This window comes from Halichoerus grypus, chromosome 4 (genome assembly GCF_964656455.1).
Source record: "Halichoerus grypus chromosome 4, mHalGry1.hap1.1, whole genome shotgun sequence".
NCBI lineage: Eukaryota > Metazoa > Chordata > Mammalia > Carnivora > Phocidae > Halichoerus > Halichoerus grypus.
The window spans coordinates 175,484,041-175,504,112 of NC_135715.1; the positions used below are offsets into that span (position 1 = coordinate 175,484,041).

Genomic DNA, 20,072 nt, shown 5'->3' on the forward strand with positions numbered 1-20,072 from the left:
TCCCCAGAAGAAGAAGAAGGAACTCTGCCTCCAGACTGCCTTCAGACTGAAGACTACAACATCACCTCCTGCTGGAATTTCCAGCCTTCTGGCTTGCCTTATAAATTTCAGACTTGTTAGCCCCACAATTGCATGAGCCAGTTCCTTAAAATAAATCTCTCTTTATATATACATATACCCCAGTGGTTTTGTTTCTCTAAAAAGGCCTGATTAATACACCCACAAAATTATATCAGTCCATTGTCCAATTTGAGAGTCATTTCCAAATCCAGCTGAGGTAATTTTTCAGCCATGCCCATGGGTATTTCTCAGCATCCTAGTGACTTGTGCCCAGAGTCCAAAAAGGCTGAAAAATTCTGACAGCCTTGGTTGCCATCAAGTCCCGAACCCATCTTAGCCAGTGAGTGCATAAGAACCCTGGTCCTCCTTAGGGAAGGAGGGACTTGGGTCTCTGCCCTAGTCCTGTTTATTCTTGAAAGGGGTAAGATCTGGGGGGAGGGGCGGGGTGGAGGCACTGGATCAGCAGGGCTCCAAATTGCACAAACCTCAGCAAGGGCATCTCGATCCTCTTGGCCGTCCTCCTGTTTGTCCACAGTAAGTGCCAGTGGTGACTGGGGATTCTTCTCTGTTACAACCTTGGTCTTTCAGTTTTGTAGCCCTCTCATGGCCTGGTAGCGAGAGAGAATTTCCTTCCTGGACAAACTCTCAGTCTCCAATTCAGTGTCATCCTGGCATAATAACCAGGTCCATATGATCCTACATCCTGGATGCCTGTATTCCTATGTTGTCCCCGTGTGTTCGTTTGCGAGGGCCGCCATAACAAAGGACCCCAAGCCAAGTGGCTTAAACAACAAAGATGTACTGTCGCACGGTTCTGGAGGCCAGAAGCCCTGGATCAAGGTGTTGGCAGGGTGGGTTCCTTCTAAGGGCTGTGCAAGAAGGATCTTTTCCAGGCCTCTTTTCTTGCCTGGTAGAAGAGTTGTCTTCATGTTCACCTGCCATTCTCCCTGTATGCATGTGTGTCTGCATCCAAATTTCTTTTTCTTAGGACACCAGTCATAATGGATTTGGGCCCACCCTTGTGTTCACTGGATTACTTCTTTATTCTGTCTTAAAACAAGGTCACGTTCTGAGGTACTGCATGTGGGACTTCAACATATGAATTTGTGGGGGGGGCACATTTCAATCCATAACACTCCCCCCTTAGCCTGAGGGGCATTGACCTTGCTCTCTGTCTAGGCTTCCATTCTGGGAAGTTTGTTGCCCAGAGATGAATAGTTTTCCAGAGTCTGTCTTTGGGGTGCAAGAGCAGATTTAACTGTCCCCTAAAGCCTGATGGTGCCCCTTGAACAAACAACTCAATCTAACCATAAGTGACTATCTGATCATCCAGGCACTCATGTTTTCCACTATAAATCCAGCTGTGGTTACAGCGTCCCAAGAGAAGTTATGGTTTCCTCCCTGGTCATCCCTGGGTGCTTATCAGATGATGGTTTCATTATGGGTGGAAGGACCCAGTGCAACAAGCCCTGATCAGTCTTCACCTGTCCTTCCTCCATCACCTAAGGAATTTGTGTTCATGGCCAGGGTGTCTAAAGAGCATGGGGTTGGTCATTAGGTGACATGTTGATTTCCATTCATTCTCATCCGGCGGAACTGGTGTGGCTTTCTTATCTACTACCTGGTGCAACCAAATTTCCAGAGTCTCATTAGGCTTTTGCCCAAATCGCTCCCTAATTTCTCCTTTCCTGCTCATTGTAAGAGGAGACTTCAGTACATCTCTGGGGAACTGACTGCCCTTGATGACAGGGGGTATTTTACTTCTAGCCACAGCCACCTGTCCGATGGAAACAGTGTCGCTTTCCTTGGTGATAAGGAACAACTGTGGAATGCTTTTTAAACATTTTATGGGCCCCTCTCCCCTTTTGCTCTAAAAACCAACACAACTCACCAGGGCTCTCGGGAACCACGGTCAAGAACCTTTTGTCACCTTGTCACTAAACACATCCACCAGGTCTGCTACTGCCTACCAGGATCCTATTGCAGACTTCGCGAGTTGGCCTGTGGGGTCTCACTGTCTTTTTTCCTAAAAGGATGCTGTGACCTCATCAGCTTTGGTGAGGAGGGTTTAAAAACCCCATGTAAGTCCATCTGTCAGGAGCAATGGAGTGACACCCCGGGTACTGTGGTTCTTTTTTGCGGGAGCAACTTTTTTTAAAGAAGATTTATTTATTTATTTGGCAGAGAGAGAGACAGAGAGAGCGCACAAGCAGGGGGAGCGGCAGGCAGAGGGAGAGGGAGATGCAGGCTCCCCGCTGAGCAAGGACCCCGGGATCATGGCCTGAGCCGAAGGCAGGCGCTTAACTGACTGAGGCACCCAGGTGCCCTGCAGGGGCAACTTTTATATCAGGAATATACCGCTTTTTAGTTGGTAAAAGACAGCAGTTTTTCTCTGACTGCTAGAGGGATTCCATGCTGTCACTTTACCAATATTGTTGCCAAAACTACTTGGCAAGCGGACTCTGAATCTTACTGGTCATTCCTACTGAGACCTTCAACTTGCCAACCAACAAGACATCATTATACAATGAAAAGTTGAGACATCAGAGGAATGTTCGTAACACCTTAGGAACACTGTCAGGGAGACGTCTCAATACTGGTCACACATTTTGCAACAGTCTGTAGGAGGAATCACCTTGGGGACCTCTCACGGAAGGAATTTTCCCTTTTGTTCTCTCTTGGAGGCCATTCTTGTCCCAAACCATCAGTCGCTTTTTACGGAAGCACAGACCAAGGGGTTTACGTCAGGCACTTCAGTGAGCAGTGGCTGGAAGGTCAGGGGAGAAGGGGCAGCACGGAGGGACAGCTCCAACAGAAGGACAGCTTTGCAGTTAATTTCAATTTTCGGTGGCCTTTGTTTTTTTTTTTAAGATTTATTTATTTGAGAGAGAGAGAGCGCGAGAGTGAGCGGGAGGGGGGTGTGAAGGGAGGGGCAGAGCGAGAGAACTCAAGCAGACTTCCCATTGAGCGCGGACCTCCCTCTGGGGCTCCATGTCATGACCCATGTGAGATCATGACCTGAGCCAGAATCATGAGTTGGAACGTTAACTGATTGAGCCACCACAATGCCTTTTCAGTAGCCTTTTATTAACAGGATGGATAGCACGGTGGGAAGACCCCTACTCCTCTGCCTTCTCTCCCCTACCCTGGCCCATGCCATCCACCAGTGGGAGGACCCTTCCCTGCCTGCCCCCCAACACACACTTAGCCCAGAGCATGTGCTCCTAGATCATGGGTTCTGCTTTGTCTCCAAACCTGACCACGTGGTGCCAGTTCTCTAAAAGGGCATTGTAACCTTAGCAGCCCCATGTTAGGCACCAAATGTGTCCAGTTCACTCTTTAGACAAGGCAAGGCCAAGACATAACCGATCTTTCTGGTAAAGATGTCATGGGCCACATTTAGATTTCGACAGTTCATTACTTACATAGGCAGTGAAAAGAAGAGTAAGCCCAAGGTGCCAGCTCCCCAAGATCCTTGTCGCACACATGCAGAAGGACAACCCCAAAACAAAAGGGGTACCCCATGGTGGAAGTGCCCCTTCTAGATTGCAGCTAGGGGTGGTTTATATTTTGCAGCTCTTTCCTGAGGGGTGCGGGGCAGAAAGCACACACCTCATCAGAGCCCGGAGGAGAAGCTGTAGGTCTCCTGACGGCCTCCCAGGGGACATAGGGAGGCAAGTGCTAGGTGTCCTTGTGGTGGCTCCTGGTCGGCCTCCTGTCCTCCGGTGTCCCGGGAGGGTCACAGGGCATTCAGCCCAAAGACCCAGGGAAGGCTGGGTTCCAGCCTTTGTGTGTATAGATACACACAAGGTCGGGAGGGTGCCATAGTGAAGCTGTCATCCAGTAAAGTGACAAAGCCTGTTAGTGTTGGGGCTGGAACTAGAACAAAATCTCCTGCCAGGCAGTCCCTGCTCCCTGCCCTGATCCTGCCAGCTGTGGATGAGAGAAAAACACACAACAGCAACAGGCTCTTTTTTGCTGTAAAAAGTACTCTTGTTTTTTGGAAAAAATCACATAAATATGAGTTATGTGCTAATTATTTATGACTGCATACCACCTGTAGGAGAAAATGTCATTTCGACATGGCTGACGTAATTTTCGGATATTAAACAATATTCTGCACACATTAACGCGTGTTTATTGTAGAGAAATCAGAAGATATAAAGACACAAAAAGAAGAAAATCCAAAACTTCCATAATCCCCAAACCCTGCACAGGTCACAGTGCCTTGTGCACATAGGTGCTTGATAAACATTTGTGAAATGAATACATAAATACACACACCTGATCTTAGTGATAAGTAAGCATTATCCCTGTTTGCTTATCCTTGGTGAATAGATTTCCACACTTTCCCCGATGTGTCATCAACATTTATATATATATTTTTAAATGAAACCACACCATATACTCTCTTTGGTAAACCTGCCCTTTATTAAAGATAAATATGGGGGCGCCTGGATGGCTCAGATGGTTAAGCAACTGCCTTTGGCTCAGGTCATAATCTCAGGGTCCTGGGATCGACCCCGCGTCGGGCTCCCTGCTCAGTGGGGAGTCTGCTTCTCCCTCTCCCTCTGCCCCTCCTCCATGCTCATGCTGTCTCTCTCTCTCTCAAATAAATAAAAAAATAAATAAATATGCATACCTTTCTATATCAACAAACACTTCTAGAATAATTTTTAATGGCTGAATAGTGTTCTAGCGTATAGCTTCACCAGAATTTGCTGAACCTTACTGTTATATATTTAGATTTTTTTTTATTTGTAAAGCTTTCACAAATATATCTATCATTAAATATCATGCCCATCCTGAATTAGTTCCGCAGAATAAACCCCTAAAATGGAATTGTTGTGTAAAAGATTTTGTTCAGAGGTTTGGTATGTATCACCTGCCAAATTGTCCTTTAGGAAAGTTGTAAACACAGTAGTTTAGCACAACAGAGGGCATTTTCAGAGACTCTGCCACTATGTTCTTCCCGGAACAAATAAACAGACCCACAAATACCCCCCAAAGCTTGATCCTTTGTCCTGGGTTAGGAAAGGTTGGTCTGATTCTCTTTCCTCCTTGATCTACAAGAGAGAAAACCTTGGAGGCAAGGAAGAACCAACTCAAGGGAACATTCCTTAGCCTCTTTCTGTTCTCTCTTTTCTGAGGGGCAATTTTTTGTTCACAGCAGGTTCTTTTTTTTTTTTTTTTTTTAAGATTTTATTTATTCATTTGAGACACAGAGATACAGAGAGAGAGAGCATGAGCAGGGAGAGAGGCAGAGAGAGAGGGAGAAGCAGGCTCCCTGCTGAGCCAGGAGCCCGATGCGGGGCTCGATCCCAGGACCCTGGAATCATGACCTGAGCCGAAGGCAGATGCCTAACCATCTGAGCCACCCAGGCGCCCCTCACAGCAGGTTCTTGCTGAGGCTCTGGAGGCTTTTTTTTTTTTAAGTAGGCTCCACACCCAGAGTGGAGCGCAACCTGGGGCCTGAATTCATGACCCTGAGCTCAAGACCTGAGCTGAGATCAAGAGTCAGTTGCTTAACCAACTGAACCACCCAGGCACCCCTGGAGGTTTTAAATATCACAAACTTGGGCGCCTGGGTGGCTCAGTTGGTTAAGCGACGGCCTTCGGCTCAGGTCATGATCCTGGAGTCCCTGGATCGAGTCCTGCATCGGGCTCCCTGCTCAGCAGGGAGCCTGCTTCTCCCTCTGACCCTCCCCCCTCTCATGTGCTCTCTCTCTCTCTCTCTCTCTCAAATAAATAAATAAAATCTTTAAAAAAAAAAATAAATATCACAAACTTCTGGGCTTTTTGTTTTGTTTTGTTTTAGGGGAAATTCACATAATACAATTAATCATTTTAAAGTGAACAATTCAGCAGCATTTAGTGTATTCTCAATGTTATGAAACCACTACCTCGCCCTAATTTCAAAACTTTTTCAATACCCCAGAAAAACACCCTGTCACCAATCAATCTCTCCTCATTCCTCTCTCCTACTGCCCCTCGATAATCATTAATCTGCTTTCTGTCTCTATCGATTTGCCCATCCAGATAAATCATAAAAAGGATCATACAGGGGTGACTGGGTGCCTCAGTCGATTAAGCGTCTGACTCTTGATCTCAGCTCAGGTTTTGATCTCAGGGTCATGAGTTTAGGCTCGGCATTGGGCTTCATGCTGGTGTGGAGCTTACGTTAAAAAAAAAAAAAAAAGGATCATTCAGTAAATTACCTTTCGTGTCTGACTTCTTTCACTTAGCACATGTTTTTAAGATTCACCCAAATTGTAGCATGTATCATATTTTATTCCTTTTTATGACTGAATAATATTCCATTGTATGTGTAGACCACAATTTGCTTATTCACTCATCAACCGATGACATTTGGGTTGTTTCCACCTTTCAACTATTATGAATAATGCTGCTGTAAACATTCGTGTCCAAGTCTCTGTGTGGCATATGTTTTCATTTATCTTGGGCATATACTTAGCAGTGGAATTGCTGGATCATATGGTAATTCAATGTATAACCTTGGAGACCTGCCAAATGGTTTTCCAGAGCATCTGCACCATTTTTACAATTCCAGTGTACAAGGGTTTCAGTTTCTCCACATGCTCACCAAAAACTTGTTATTTTCTGTTGTTTTGGATTAAAGCCATCTTAGTCAGTGTGAAATGGTATCTTATTGTGGTGTTGATTTGCATTTCCTTAATGACCAATGGTGTTGAATGTCTTTTCATGTGCTTATTGGCCATTTGTGTGTCTTCTTTGGAGAAATGTCAAATCCTTTAACCATTTTAAAATTGAGCTGTCTTCTTATTGTTGGTTTTTTAAAGACTTCTTTGTATATTCTGGATATCAAACTCTCATCAGACATATGATTTGCAAATATTTTCTCCCATTCTATTAATGGTCTTTTCACATTCTTGATAATATCTTTTGATGTGCAAATATTTTAAATTTTTACGAAGTCCTGTTTATCTTTTGTTTTTCTTTTATTGCTCATGCTTTTAGTGTCAAATTGAAGAATCTGTTGCCAAATCCAAGGTCATGAAGATTTGCCTCTATGTTTTGTTCTAAGAGTTTTAAGTTTTAGCTCTTATATTTAGGTTGTTGACCCATTTTGAGTTAATTTTTGTATATGAAGGGAAGTAGGGGTCCAACTTCATTCTTTAGCACTAAAGAATGTGGTCCAACCACATTCTTTAGGTTATCTAGTTGTTTCAGCATCATTTGTTGAGGAGGCTCTTCCTTCTCTCTATTGAATGGTCTTGGCACTCTTTACAAAAATCCATTCACCATAGATGGTGAACTGTCAGTTCTTATCCATTGGTGTATATGTGTATTCTTATGCTACTGCCACACTGTTTTGATTATTGTAGCTTTGTAGTAAGTTTTAAAATTAGGAGGTGTAAATCTTCTAATTTTGTTTTTCTTTTTCAGTATTTTTTTTGTCTAGTCAGGGCCTTGATTTTCCATTTCTACAGAAAAGGTCATTGGCATTTTGGTGAAGATTGAATTGCATCTGTAGACTTTGGGGAGTACTCCATCTTAACAATGTTAAGTCTCCCTATCCATGAACATGGGATATCTTTCCGTTTATTTAGTTCTTTAATTTCTTTCAGCAATATTTTGTAGCTTTCAGTGTACAAGTGTTTCACCTCCTTGGCTAAATTTATTCCTAAGTATTTTATTCTTTTGGATGCTCTGTATTAGTCTTCTCTGGCTGCTATAACAAAATATGACAGGTAATAATAAGACACCAAAATATGGGTGTCTTAAACAATATAAATTTATTTTCTCACAGTTCTGGAGGCTGGAAGTCTGAGATCAGGGTGCCAGCATGGTTGGTTTCTGGTGACAGCTTTCTTTCTGGCTTGTAGACGGCCACCTTTTCCCTGTGTCCTCACATGGCCTTTCTTGGTGTCTACGTGCAGAGAGAGAATGCTCTCTGATGTCTCTTCTTATGAAGACACTAATCCTATTGGATCAGGGACTCACTCTCATTTAATCTTAATTACTTGTTTAATCTTACTTCCTTAGAGGCTCCATCTCTAAATACAGCCACACTGCGGGGCTAGGGCTTCACCATATGAATTCCCCCAAACACAAATATTCAGTCCAGAACAGATCCAATCCTGAATGGAATTATTTTCTTAATTTCCTTTTCAGATTACTCTTCCAGGCTTTTACAACTAGTGGCCACTCCTTTGGAGCCACTGTTAGCAGTTTCCTGTGAATCTCCTTCCCCACCTCCTTTCTGTGTGTCTTTGTTTCTGTCTGCAACTTGCGTTGTCTGCAACTTTTTTTCTCCACCTGATTCATTGACAACTGTTAAACAGTAAATGTCAAAAAGGTGCCTAGTGGTATGTCAAGCAATATGGGAAGCAATAAAGAAGTATGACGTGGTTCCTGCCCTCGAAGATTTTCCATCTAGTTGAGGAGACAAGACATAACTAGGGAGTAATTTATAAGCAACTCCACTGTGTGGCTCATGCATTAAGATGTAAACTCTGTAAGGGTAGGTGTTCCTGCTGTGCTCACAGTTGTATCCTCAGCCCCGAGATCAGTATAGAAGGAAAGGACATGAGCTCAATAAATGAATGTTGAGTGAATTCATCACTCTCCCCCTTCAGAATCTCACTTGGTGGAAGCTACCCCTCCCATTCATCCTGGAAGATGATCCCTAGGGGACTGTGTTCTGCAAAGTGGCACTTGGACAAGGATTTATCTGAGAACCTTGAGGCTCTCTAACTGGCTCAGATTACAGCCTAATGGTAGGTTCACAGACACAGCTCACTCTTTCAGCAAGTATTCTGGTGTCTTTCTAAAATAAGTTCTTACATAAATAGATCCCAGTTAAGTTCCACTGAGTAAACTGAGAAGAGGAATATGAAAGAAGAGGGAAGAAAGCATGGCCTATGCAAAGGGGGAAATGTCTCAGAAACCTGGAAATTGACAGCCAGGGAGAGGTGCCAGAGGCTTTGGATTCCGGAGAAGAAGCCAGTCCCCAAGTAAATGATGATTGCTCTAGTCTTTTAAAACATGATTTTTTTTTTCTGATTCCAAGATCATGGAAGAACATCTGAAAAGCAAATTACAGTATAAAGAAGGAAGTAACCTATCTACAAACCATGACTCAGCGATAACCCCTATTTGCATTTTTATAAAACTGTTGCATGTAATTGTATTTGAACTTAACACAAGGAAAAGAAACCAAACTTCAGATAAGTATTTTTTTCAAAATGAGATATTGTTTCTTAAGAAGAGTCCTCTAAAATTAAGGAATTAGAGTCGTATTAAAAGGTTGGGGTTACAAAACAACAACAAATAAACAAACCACCACCACCACCACCAACAAAAAGGTTGGGGTTATTGTGGAGGTTCTCAACCTGCGTGGTTTTGGCCCTCTGGGGACATTTTGGCAATGTCTGGAGATGTTTTTGATTGTCACAACTTGGAGGGCAGAGAGATGCTCGTGGGTAAAGGCCATGGATACTGCTAAACATCCTACAGTGCACAGGACAGTTCACCACAATAAAGAATCATCCAGCCCCAAATGTCAGTAGTGCAGTGAGGAACCCTGATTTATTGCATAGTTATGTTGGTTTTAAATAATGCATATTTTTAAAGGGCCTAAGTTTGTTTCTGGTTAGTAGGACATAGTCAGTTTTCTCAGGGATCAGTAGAGTAAGTGGTTGAGAGCATGACCTCCATCTAGGTGGTCTTAGTTTGAATTCTGACTCTTCTGCTTCCCAGTAATGTGACCTTGGGCAACCTCCTTGGGCCTGAGTTCCCTCATCTACAAAATTGTGGTAATGTTACACCCCCTCATACAGCTGTAGTGAGGACTGAATTTCTAAATAAGTAAAGTGCTTGGAACGGTGTCTGGTTTATGCTAAGCTCCATGGAAATATTTACTGTTATTATCATTATTATTATGTCATTAATATCATTAATGAATCAAGTGGAAACACAAATTAAAATTTACATTTAGGATAATTCTCCTAAGGGATTCAGTACAGGAAAACAGACATATAAGGACTTTCAACTTTTTTTTTTTTTTTTAAGAGCCAGAGAGGGAGGGGTTGCACAGAGGGAGAGGGAGAGAAAGAATCCCAAGCAGGCTCCACACCCATTGCAGAGCCCATCGTGAGGCTCAATCCCACAACCCTGAGATTTTGACCTGAGCTGAAATCAAGAGTTGGAACATAACCAACTGGGCCACCCAGGCACCCCCATATAAGTACTTTTAAAAAATGGAACCTTTACGAGAAATAAACAAAGTGAATAAAGCTAGGGCCCAGTTACAAATCTAAGGAGTATATACATGAATTGAGAGGTTTGGCAAGCCTTTCCTGCTTTCTGGAATTACCTGATCAATGGCAGGTGACTCATTATTTCACAAGGCACTTTCTTTTTTTCCCTTTAGTTTGAAAAAGTTGAATTCATTCTCATAGTTCAAAACTCAAAGCAATATGACAAGATATACATCACGCAGTCTTGCCTCTCACTGCCATCCCATCCACCCGCCCATAGGTAGTAACTTTAGTTAGTTTCTGATGTATTAACCCAGTGTTTCTTTATAAAAGCAAATGTAAATGCTGTATATTCTTATTTGGCCCCCCTTTCTTAGACAGAAGATATCATACTTTTCCATTTAACAGTCTACCTTGGTTATCTATCTTTCCACATTACAATCCATCTTTCCATATTATTACACCAGAAGCCGCTTCATCCTCTTTTAAGGTGACATAGTATTCCATTACGTAGACATCCATATTTTGTTTATAAATGTATTTGTAATTTTTATAAATATTAGCAAATTATCCTCCATGTAGGTTTGTGTCATTTTAAACTCCCACCAGCAATGTATGAATATGCCTATTTTTCTCCAAGAATCACTGTAATTTCCAGACAACCATCTGTTCAAAACCAGACCACACTGGCAGGCATTACTGGGAGGTAGAAGTGGGAAACAAAACTGAAAAGATATTGGGGGTTTGTCGAGGCTGTTTTCCTAGAACCTGACAGAATCAGCTGTTAGTTCAGGATGGATTCTGGGCAACTCAGTAGTATATTGAGGGCAATCAGGTCACATTGGTCCTGGGAGAGTCTAGTTTTTAATGTCAATAGTAAAACCCAGGAAGATTGCTGTTTTTCTGGACCAGGAGCTGGGTGAAGTTTCTTTCTATGGTTTGAATGAAAGATCTCTTCTCTATAATTTAACACATCTTTTACAGAAATGCTTTGGTCTAATTTCTGTACTGGAGCAGATTCTGATCCTCTTAACATCTTTTCAGTAACAGATTATGAAAGATGAAGTACCTGGGAAAACACTATGTTTCATATTCTTTAAGTTTATAGGTGTAACTTAGCCAGTAAATTTAGCCTCAGTTATTTGTGGATTCTTCTTAAGTTTTACCCCCCAAACCCAAAATATATTTATTTCCCCCCTCATTTTCAACAACTCTAAAAACATTATACTCATGTCAATTTCATAGATGCTATGGATATCAATTGTCAAGTGCTTTAGAAATTCTAAGATAAAATATTTGAGAATCATATTACTTAACACAGTTAATAAATTTTTTTATTCAAAAAAAATTCATACCAGGGTGCCTGGGTGGTATAGTCGGTTAAGCGCCTGACTTTTGGTTTTGGCTCAGGGTCCTGGGATCGAGGCCCTCATCGGGCTCTGAGCCCAGCATGGAGTCTGCTTGAGATTCTCTCTCTCTCTCCCTCTGCCCCTCCCGCTTGTACTGTCCCTCTCTCTCTCAAAATAAATAAATCAATCAAATAAATCAATAAATAAAAATCATACCACAAAGTGTACTTTCATATTTGAATCTTGGCTTTCTCATTCAGCTTCTTGTTTTTCCTGGAGTTTCTATTGTGTTTCTTTTTTCTTATTGATTATATGAGATACTTATCTTTAGCTCATTGACAGCAAGCTGCATTAGATTTAAATGCTTCTATGAAGGAGCTGTAGGCATTCTATTATACCTCACTAAAGGGTTCAATTTCTCTAAAACCTCAGACCCCAAACATCTATACCTCAATACAGACCCCAGTTTGCCACATATCCCATTTTTTTAAAATTTCATTTCTCCAAGGACTTCAACTCCACCAGTTCTACCAGATGCTTGGTGCTCTCAGTGTTCTAACTCCTGTGTACCCATTTTTTTTGGAGTTCTCCTTTGAGAACCACAGGCCATCCTAGTGCCTACCTCCTATAGAATGTGCTTTTGCCCAGCGCACTTACTCTGGTGTGACTATCAGATACTCCCTGATCTCATCTCCTCTCTAGTAAATGCCTGCCTGGATAGGCCATGGTTATTCAGCTTTGGTTGAACCCCACAGGTGCTGAACAAGGCCAAGTATGGTCCAATGTGGGTAACCCGCATAGGGCCTCAGACCCATGTGAACCTGGCCAGTGCCCCTCTCCTGGAGCAAGTGATGCGGCAAGAGGGCAAGTACCCAGTACGGAACGACATGGAACTATGGAAGGAGCACCGGGACCTGCAGGGCCTGGCCTATGGGCCCTTTACCACGTGAGCTGGGGCCTGAAGGGACTGGTGCAAGGCCTCAGAGGGCCAGGCCCAAGGACAGTGGTATTGGGAAGCCAGTGGATAATGGGCAGAGTGGGCTCTCCCTGCATCCTCTGAGCCTGATACTCAGTCTAGAAAGCAGTGGTTGGGATGGGCTGAAGCCCAGGGACCATTCATTATCTTTTCCGTTAGTATATTGTATAACTTTGGACAAAGGAATAATTTCCTTCTTCCTTGGCCTTATGTTTCTCATATGTAAAATGGGAAGTTTGGAGTGGAATATCTCCAAACTATCTCTAGGACTTTTCCAGCTCCATTATTCTCCATTGTAGTTGAAAATATACCAACTTGAATCATAATAGGACGTATCTGTTTATAGTTGAAAAAACATCATCACCATACTAGTTAGGAAGGCTGAATTTAACTTTAAAAATACTTCCTAAATTATGTGTTATAGGTTTGTTGTTGGATATAACTTTCATAGATGCTCTCCATACACAGACAGATGTAGGTTTCTGCCTTGACTTTACACCCAGAAAAGTTAAGATTATTTTCGCAGTGACAAATTCAAGGATGGGCTGAATGTGTTATATATGCATATGCCAATTGAGGTAAACCATTGAGAATCATTGGTGATGAACCATTCCTGCTGCTGCAGGTTGTAACTGGGTGTATTAGAGGGTTTTTAAAAAATTGTTTTTTATTTTAATCCCAGTATTGTTCACATACAGTGTTATATTAGTCTCAGAGGTACACTATAGAATGATTCAACAATTCTACTCAGTGCTCATCAGGATAAGTGTACTCTTTAATCCCCATCACCTCTTTCACCCTATTACAGATTTCTTTTTGCTGTAGTATGTTAACAGAGCTCCAAAAATAATGAAAGACTTATTTTCCCTAGTTGCTTGACATCTCATGCTTTCATCATTTCTTAAGGGATTAAAGTTGATCCTGATGGTGGTTATAGTAGCAGGACCAATGATAATAGCTAAGCAGGTGTTAATAACATGCCAGGTATCAGGCTAGTCTCTTTACATTTATCATTTCATTTTATTCTCACAACAAGTCCCTGAAGTAGATAGTGTAATTATCCCCTTTTATAGATGAAGAAACTGAAGCCTGGAGAGGTTTTGGCATCACTTGCCACTAGTAAGTGGTGGAATAGATCTCTCTGATTCTGAAAGTTAAGAACTTAATGCCTTGATACTTTTGGAAAGGAAGCAAACCGGTTGGAGGGTGCATTTCATCTGTCTTTGATGCCTCTATGTTCATTCTCCCATCGCATATTTGTTTCTTTTTTGTGGTTCCTTCACAGGTGGACAGTTTCAGAACTGCAACAATTAATGAGCCCTTTATTCAAAGTTATGAAGAGAATCGAGTGTCTGTCCTTCCAGAGCTCTTTAACTTGATGTCTGGCCCTGAGGGCAGGACTTGGGTCTTAGGTTTTCACCAGGTCAGGTCACCACTAGAGTTGATGGCTCAGGATTTAGAATTGGAGCTGAACATTATGTATACCCCTATTTATCTATTTATAGTTTTTCACTCTACAGCCAATTTCCTAATTATATGATACCATATATGTGTATTTTAAAGCTATTTTGCTAACCAATGTAAGTTATTTTTGCTTTACATATATATAGATGTGTGTGTATATATATACATTTTTTTAAAATCTCATTTTATGAAGCATTTTTCTCCCAGGAAATATTTTAACAACCACAGAAATGTTCTCATTTAAATTCTGCAAATCTGATTGCTACTATTGGGAGAATTTTTTCCTCTTGGAGAAGCACCCACACCCTGAAGTTCCAGTAAATGAGTCTATTCTGGTTTTTGTTTCTTTTTCAGCAGCACTTTCAGTTGACCTTTTTGCAGCTTTTCCCAGCATAACAAAGAAAACTCCTGAGGTTTGAGGTTCATTTAAATAAATACTTTTCTAAATAAAAAACCCCCGATTCTTGCTGTAAGCCTTTTTAATATCTTTTTTTTTTTTTTTTAAGATTTTATTTATTTGACAGAGAGAGGAAGAGAGGCACAAGCAGGGGGAGTGGGAGAGGGAGAAGCAGGCTCTCTGATGAGCAGGGAGCCCAATGCGGGGCTCGAACCCAGGACATGGTCCTGGGATCATGACCTGAGGGCAGACGCTTAACCCACTGAGCCACCCAGGTGCCCCTAATATCTTTCTTTCTAAAATACCTTATTGGTTTTTACAATTCAAAAGTAATGTTTATTGTAAAAAGTCCAGTAATAAAATACTGTCTCCCTACCGCCCAGTCCCATCCCATTCTTCTAAGTAATCCTGACAGTTTGGTGGGTATTCCCTACATTATGTGGAAACAATCGAATATACATATGGATCTATAGGGTTTCCTTTCTTCTTCCTAAAATTGGGCCATATTGTACTTACGACTGTACAGCTAGCTTTTATAAAACTGACCCATGCCCAGCTTGCTTAGGAAAGGTAACAGGTTTGGGGGACAGCTGTGGGTGGGGACAGTCCCTGCACCTGAAGCCCCCTGTGGGAAGCATGTTCCCACCCTCGTGAGCATCCCTGTCTAACCAGGGTGGGGACCCAACCCTCTCACTGGATAACTGTAGCAAGAGGACCTGGGGCATCAGCCTGGTGGGTCTCCCTGTCCCTTTGGCTCACTGAGCCAAGCAGAGCATGAAGGTCCAGAATCTGAGCTGCTCAGGAACCCTGATTTGCTCCTCCTTTATTCCTCATCCTCCACACAGAAGGACTGGAACGATTGTACTTCCTCCTCATTTCACATACAGAAGATCCTGGAGTTGTATCATCCTAAGATAATCATAGCCAACATTCATTAAGCATTCACCATGTTCCAGGCTCTGATCTAAGCACTGTAATCGTCTGAAGAACCCTACCAAGATAGGCATGCTTATTATTCCCATTTCACTGAAGGGGAAACTGAGGCACAGAGGAGTTAAGTCGCCTGCCTAAGGTCACTCAGCCAGTAATCATCAGACCTGTCATTTGGCCCTAGGTAGTCTGGCTCCAGATGCCTACCTTGGCTACTTCCACGATGCTGTAGTGAGACTCTGAAGTTTTGTGATTTGAAGATTCTGGTCTTCGAAGTTCAGTGATTCTATAATTCTAAATCTAGGAGATTTTCCTAGACTCTGTTGGGGTCTCAGGGCAGGGGGAAGAATGCATCCCATCTAACCTCCATCAGCTGCTTACAAGTGTGCGCTTCCTCCGTTCTCCATAGGGAAGGAGAGCAGTGGTATGAGCTGCGCCACACTCTGAACCAGCGGATGCTGAAGCCGAGGGAGGCTGCGCTCTACACCGATGTCGTGAATGAGGTGATCGACGACTTCGTGGCCCACCTGAACCGGCTGCTGGCAGAGAGTGCCTCGGGGGACCAGGTGTCCGACATGGCTCACCATTTCTACTACTTCGCTTTGGAAGGTACCCTTGTTGGGAGAGGGGCTGGGGTGGGCAGGGGCAGAGGCAGGTTGTGCTCCCCCCCTTAGCCCCCTGGATTCCAGGCGCCATGACATTGCCGCCTTTGACGGCCTCTCTGCACTGGCAGCTATTTGCTACATCCTGTTTGAGAAACGTATCGGCTGCCTGGAGCGCCCCATCCCCCAGGACACGGTGGCCTTCGTCACATCTGTCGGGCTTATGTTCCAGAACTCAGTCTATGTCACCTTCCTCCCCAAGTGGACCCGTTCCCTGCTGCCTTTCTGGAAGCGCTATCTGGATGGCTGGAACACCATCTTCTCTTTTGGTGAGGAGGCCGGGGAAGGAAGTGGCGGGGTTAGGGTTGGGGGTGGGGGAGTGGGTTCCAGGGTCTGTGCCATCAGCAGTCTCTCCCAGGACCTTCTACCTCATTGCTACCAGCTGTCAGAGTGGCTCTTGGTCCTTGGAGATCATGACTTTTGACCTTGCCCCCCTTTGTTCTCCATTGTCCCTCTAGGGAAGAAGCTGATTGATCAGAAACTCAAGGAGATCGAGATCCAGCTGCAGACCAAGGGGCCAGATGAAGTCCAGATATCTGGCTATCTGCACTTCCTGCTGACCAGAGGACAGCTCAGTACTCATGAGGCCATGGGCAGCCTGCCTGAGCTGCTCCTGGCGGGCGTAGACACGGTGCGTGAGGGGGGCCAGCGAGGAGACCAGGGGCTCCCAGCTCCTATCCTGAACCAATTCCCCATTACCCTCACCTGAGCCTGACCTTCGTCCCTCCAGGTACCTGCTTCTCTCTTTCTGTATCCTAGATGTAGAGCTAGAAGGAAAAAGGGGGGTGTGTCATTCAACCTGGCAGAGGCAGGCAGGGAAGGGTCCTTTTGTAAGAGGGATCCCGTCACCTCCTGGAGCCTCTCTGGGCCAGCTAGAAGTTTCCTCTCCCATCTATTTAAGGTGTAACTTAAGTGGAGAGCTCTGTTCTCTCTGTTCCAATCTCCTTGTTGTTAGAGCATGATTCTCCGTCTTGTGGGTCCTCACCCTGCCGTGGAGTCACGCTCAGCAGGGAGGGTCCCCAGGAGCCCCTGTGTCTTATTTCTGCCATGCTCGTGGCAAATTCATTTTTCGGTGCATGCCCACTCCCCTCCTGCTACCTCACTCGCCTTTTGCCTAGAAATCCCTCCTCACTTCATCTCTCCCTCTGCCTCCCAGACATCCAACACGATGACGTGGGCCCTGTACCATCTTTCAAAGAATCCAGAGATCCAGGCTGCCTTGCATAAGGAGGTGGTGGGTGTGGTACCAGCCGGGCAGGTGCCCCAGCACAAGGACTTTGCCCACATGCCCCTGCTCAAAGCCGTGCTTAAGGAGACCCTGCGGTAGGTGGTGGTTCCCGGGAGCGCAGGGTCTATGCGGAGGAGGACTCAGGGACAGGAGTCGGGAGTGGGGGCTGGTGGGCTGGAGCGAGGGCTAGGGCCAGGGGTGAGGTGGGAAGAACTTGGACCTGGGGGACCAGAGGCAAACCTGCACCTTCTTTTCCCTGCAGCCTCTACCCTGTGGTCCCCATGAACTCCCGGGTCATCACGGAAAAGGAGATCGAAGTCAATGGCTTCCTCTTCCCCAAGAACGTGAGTGGGGCTGAAGAGCTGGGATTCCCAGGGCTGCGCTGTAGCCCTAAGCTGATGTGCTGCCCATTCTTGCCCTGCAGACCCAGTTTGTCTTCTGTCACTATGTGGTGTCCCGTGACCCTGACATCTTCCCCCAGCCAGAGAGCTTCCAGCCTTACCGCTGGCTGAGGAAGAGCCAGCCTGCTGCCCTTGGGGTCCAGCATCCATTTGGCTCTGTGCCCTTTGGCTATGGGGTCCGGGCTTGCCTGGGCCGCAGGATTGCGGAGCTGGAGATGCAGCTGCTGCTGTCAAGGGTGAGTGGGGAGAAGCTGCAGGGCTGGTGGAGACCAGGGGGAGGAGCCTGTAAAAGAGGGCAGTGGGTAGAGATGGCAGATTCTAACGCCCCGCGTGCGTTCTCTCCCAGCTGATCCAGCAGTATGAGGTGGTCCTGGCCCCCGAGACAGGGGAGGTGAGGAGCATGGCCCGCATTGTCCTGGTTCCCAATAAGAAGGTGAGCCTGCGTTTCCGGCCAAGGCAGTGCTGAGCTGGGCCGTGCTGGGCCCGTGCCTCCTGGGAGGAGCCCCCTTCTCTCTCCCTGGCGCACTCATTCCTAGCCACTGCTGTGTCTCAGACCAGGAAGGGGAGAAGGTGGCTGCCAGACACCGGAGGTCGAAGAAACTCAGTGCACTTTCTGTAGAACCCTGAGCTTTTGCCACTTTGATCACTTTGAATGTCTCCTTCTCAGATAAAAGGCCACCACCATGTCACATTGCTCTCCTTGGAGAAAATACAGAATAAAGGGACTTGTATTCATAATTGGAGACCTTTGTCATTCTCTTTGATGACCCAGCATCTGAGCCCCTTGCTGTGTTTGGGGAACAGCCTCTCCCCACTTAGGGATCTTGTGGGAGGCAGAGCCCTCTCCCTCTATAGAAAGTGAGAACACCTGTGCTTTCCTGGACCTTCAGCTGGTGCTGCTGAAGCCCAGCCTGAGTAGGATCTGCAGAACAATCCTCCGGACCCCGAGAGGGGCCCCCTCTTTTGAACACAAAGTGCTTTGATATAGGCAGTGAAGTGCTGCCAGAATGGATGGAGGCGTTCTCGACTGGATCTTCAGCAACGGCTCCCGGGGTGCCCATCAGCCTGGGAAGCACCAGGTTGGCCGCCCTCAGGAGCATGAGTGTCGCGAAGCTGTCGCCACAGCTGCTGGCCCCAGTGCGCCTCCGTGTCTCCCGGGTCAGTGCTGCCGGTGGGGAGAAAAAGCGTCCTCCCTGCCCCCACTCCTGGCCCATGACTGCCCCTCCTCCCGCCCCCCACAAGGCGACAGCGACACAGCGACCTTGGGAGGAGCAGAAGCATGGCCTCTGTCCTGCTACCACCTTCCACCGACATCTCACAAACAACTGAGAGGTGGAACCCAGGGCCGGCCTGGAACCCGAGCTGCAGGGCAGTATGGGGATTGTAGTTCTCAGCTTTCCAGCCTCTTCAGCACAGGAAGCCGACCAGAGGGCAAGCGGGCTGGCGGAGACCGAGAGTACCGCGGGTTTGACGAGGCGATGAGTCCCAGCCTCACAGTCCCAGCCCCGGTGGTACATTTCTGCTGGGTCATAGAAAACTAAAGTTGAATTTCTTATGTTGGTGAGATTAAAAAAAAAAAAGATGTCATTGTCCTTATTAAAATCCTTCAGTGGCTTCTCTCAGCCCTGAAGCAAAGTCCTAAGTCCTTACTCTGGCTTGGAAGACTCTGGCACCCACCCTCCACCCCTACTCCCTGCCCAGAAACCCTTTCCACAGCCTAACCCCAATTCCTTGTATAGACCTGAGCACATTCCGCTCTTTCTGGCCTCAATACTCTGTTCTTAATGTCCCGTCTCCTTGGAACACTCTCTTCAACTGTGATGCCATCCCAGAGAACTTGCTCTTCCTTAAGGCTCAGCTCAAATGTCACTGCCTTTGAATAAGCCTCCCCTGACCTCTCTGGGGGAGCACAAGCACTTCCTTTGTGTTCCCCGCCTACCCCCCCCCCCCCCCGCCATGTTACAGAACTGAGTGCTCTGCCTGTTGACCATATTGGAGACCCGACTGACTGTCTCCCCAACCAGCGGTGCACCCCCTGGAGGGCACAAATCAAGCTCCTTTCAGTTTGGATCCTGGTGACCAACTCTGTGTCTAGCCCCTAGGAGGCGATTAATAAAAGTTTGTTGAATGAGAAGAGGCTGCAATAGTAGGCAGGGGAAGGAAGAAGAGGGGACGATGCAGAGTTTTTCCTACTGAGTCCGGAAATCTGGAGAGAGTTCGGAGGAATTCCTGATTATAAGGGCATAGCTCTTGACCCCACCTGTGCCGGGATTCAGCTGTGAGAGCGCCTTATGCATGTGGAGCGTGGGAGCCAGGCTCAGAGGGGGCAGGGATTTCTGTCACAAAGTCAACCAGAGCCAC

General features: G+C 45.5%; 1 protein-coding gene across 1 annotated transcript in view; it reads left to right on the forward strand.

The window, feature by feature from the left end:
• The window catches only part of CYP27A1 (cytochrome P450 family 27 subfamily A member 1), a 33,004-nt gene extending 14,555 nt beyond the window's left edge, over positions 1-18,449 (forward strand). The window contains exons 2-9 of the mRNA XM_036083071.2: positions 12,409-12,599; positions 15,830-16,029; positions 16,154-16,351; positions 16,541-16,713; positions 17,239-17,405; positions 17,573-17,654; positions 17,735-17,947; positions 18,058-18,449. Of these exons, the coding sequence (XP_035938964.1) occupies positions 12,409-12,599; positions 15,830-16,029; positions 16,154-16,351; positions 16,541-16,713; positions 17,239-17,405; positions 17,573-17,654; positions 17,735-17,947; positions 18,058-18,177 (1,344 nt within the window). The 3' untranslated portion in view covers positions 18,178-18,449. The remainder of the gene's footprint in view (positions 1-12,408; positions 12,600-15,829; positions 16,030-16,153; positions 16,352-16,540; positions 16,714-17,238; positions 17,406-17,572; positions 17,655-17,734; positions 17,948-18,057) is intronic.
• Positions 18,450-20,072: the final 1,623 nt, after the last annotated feature.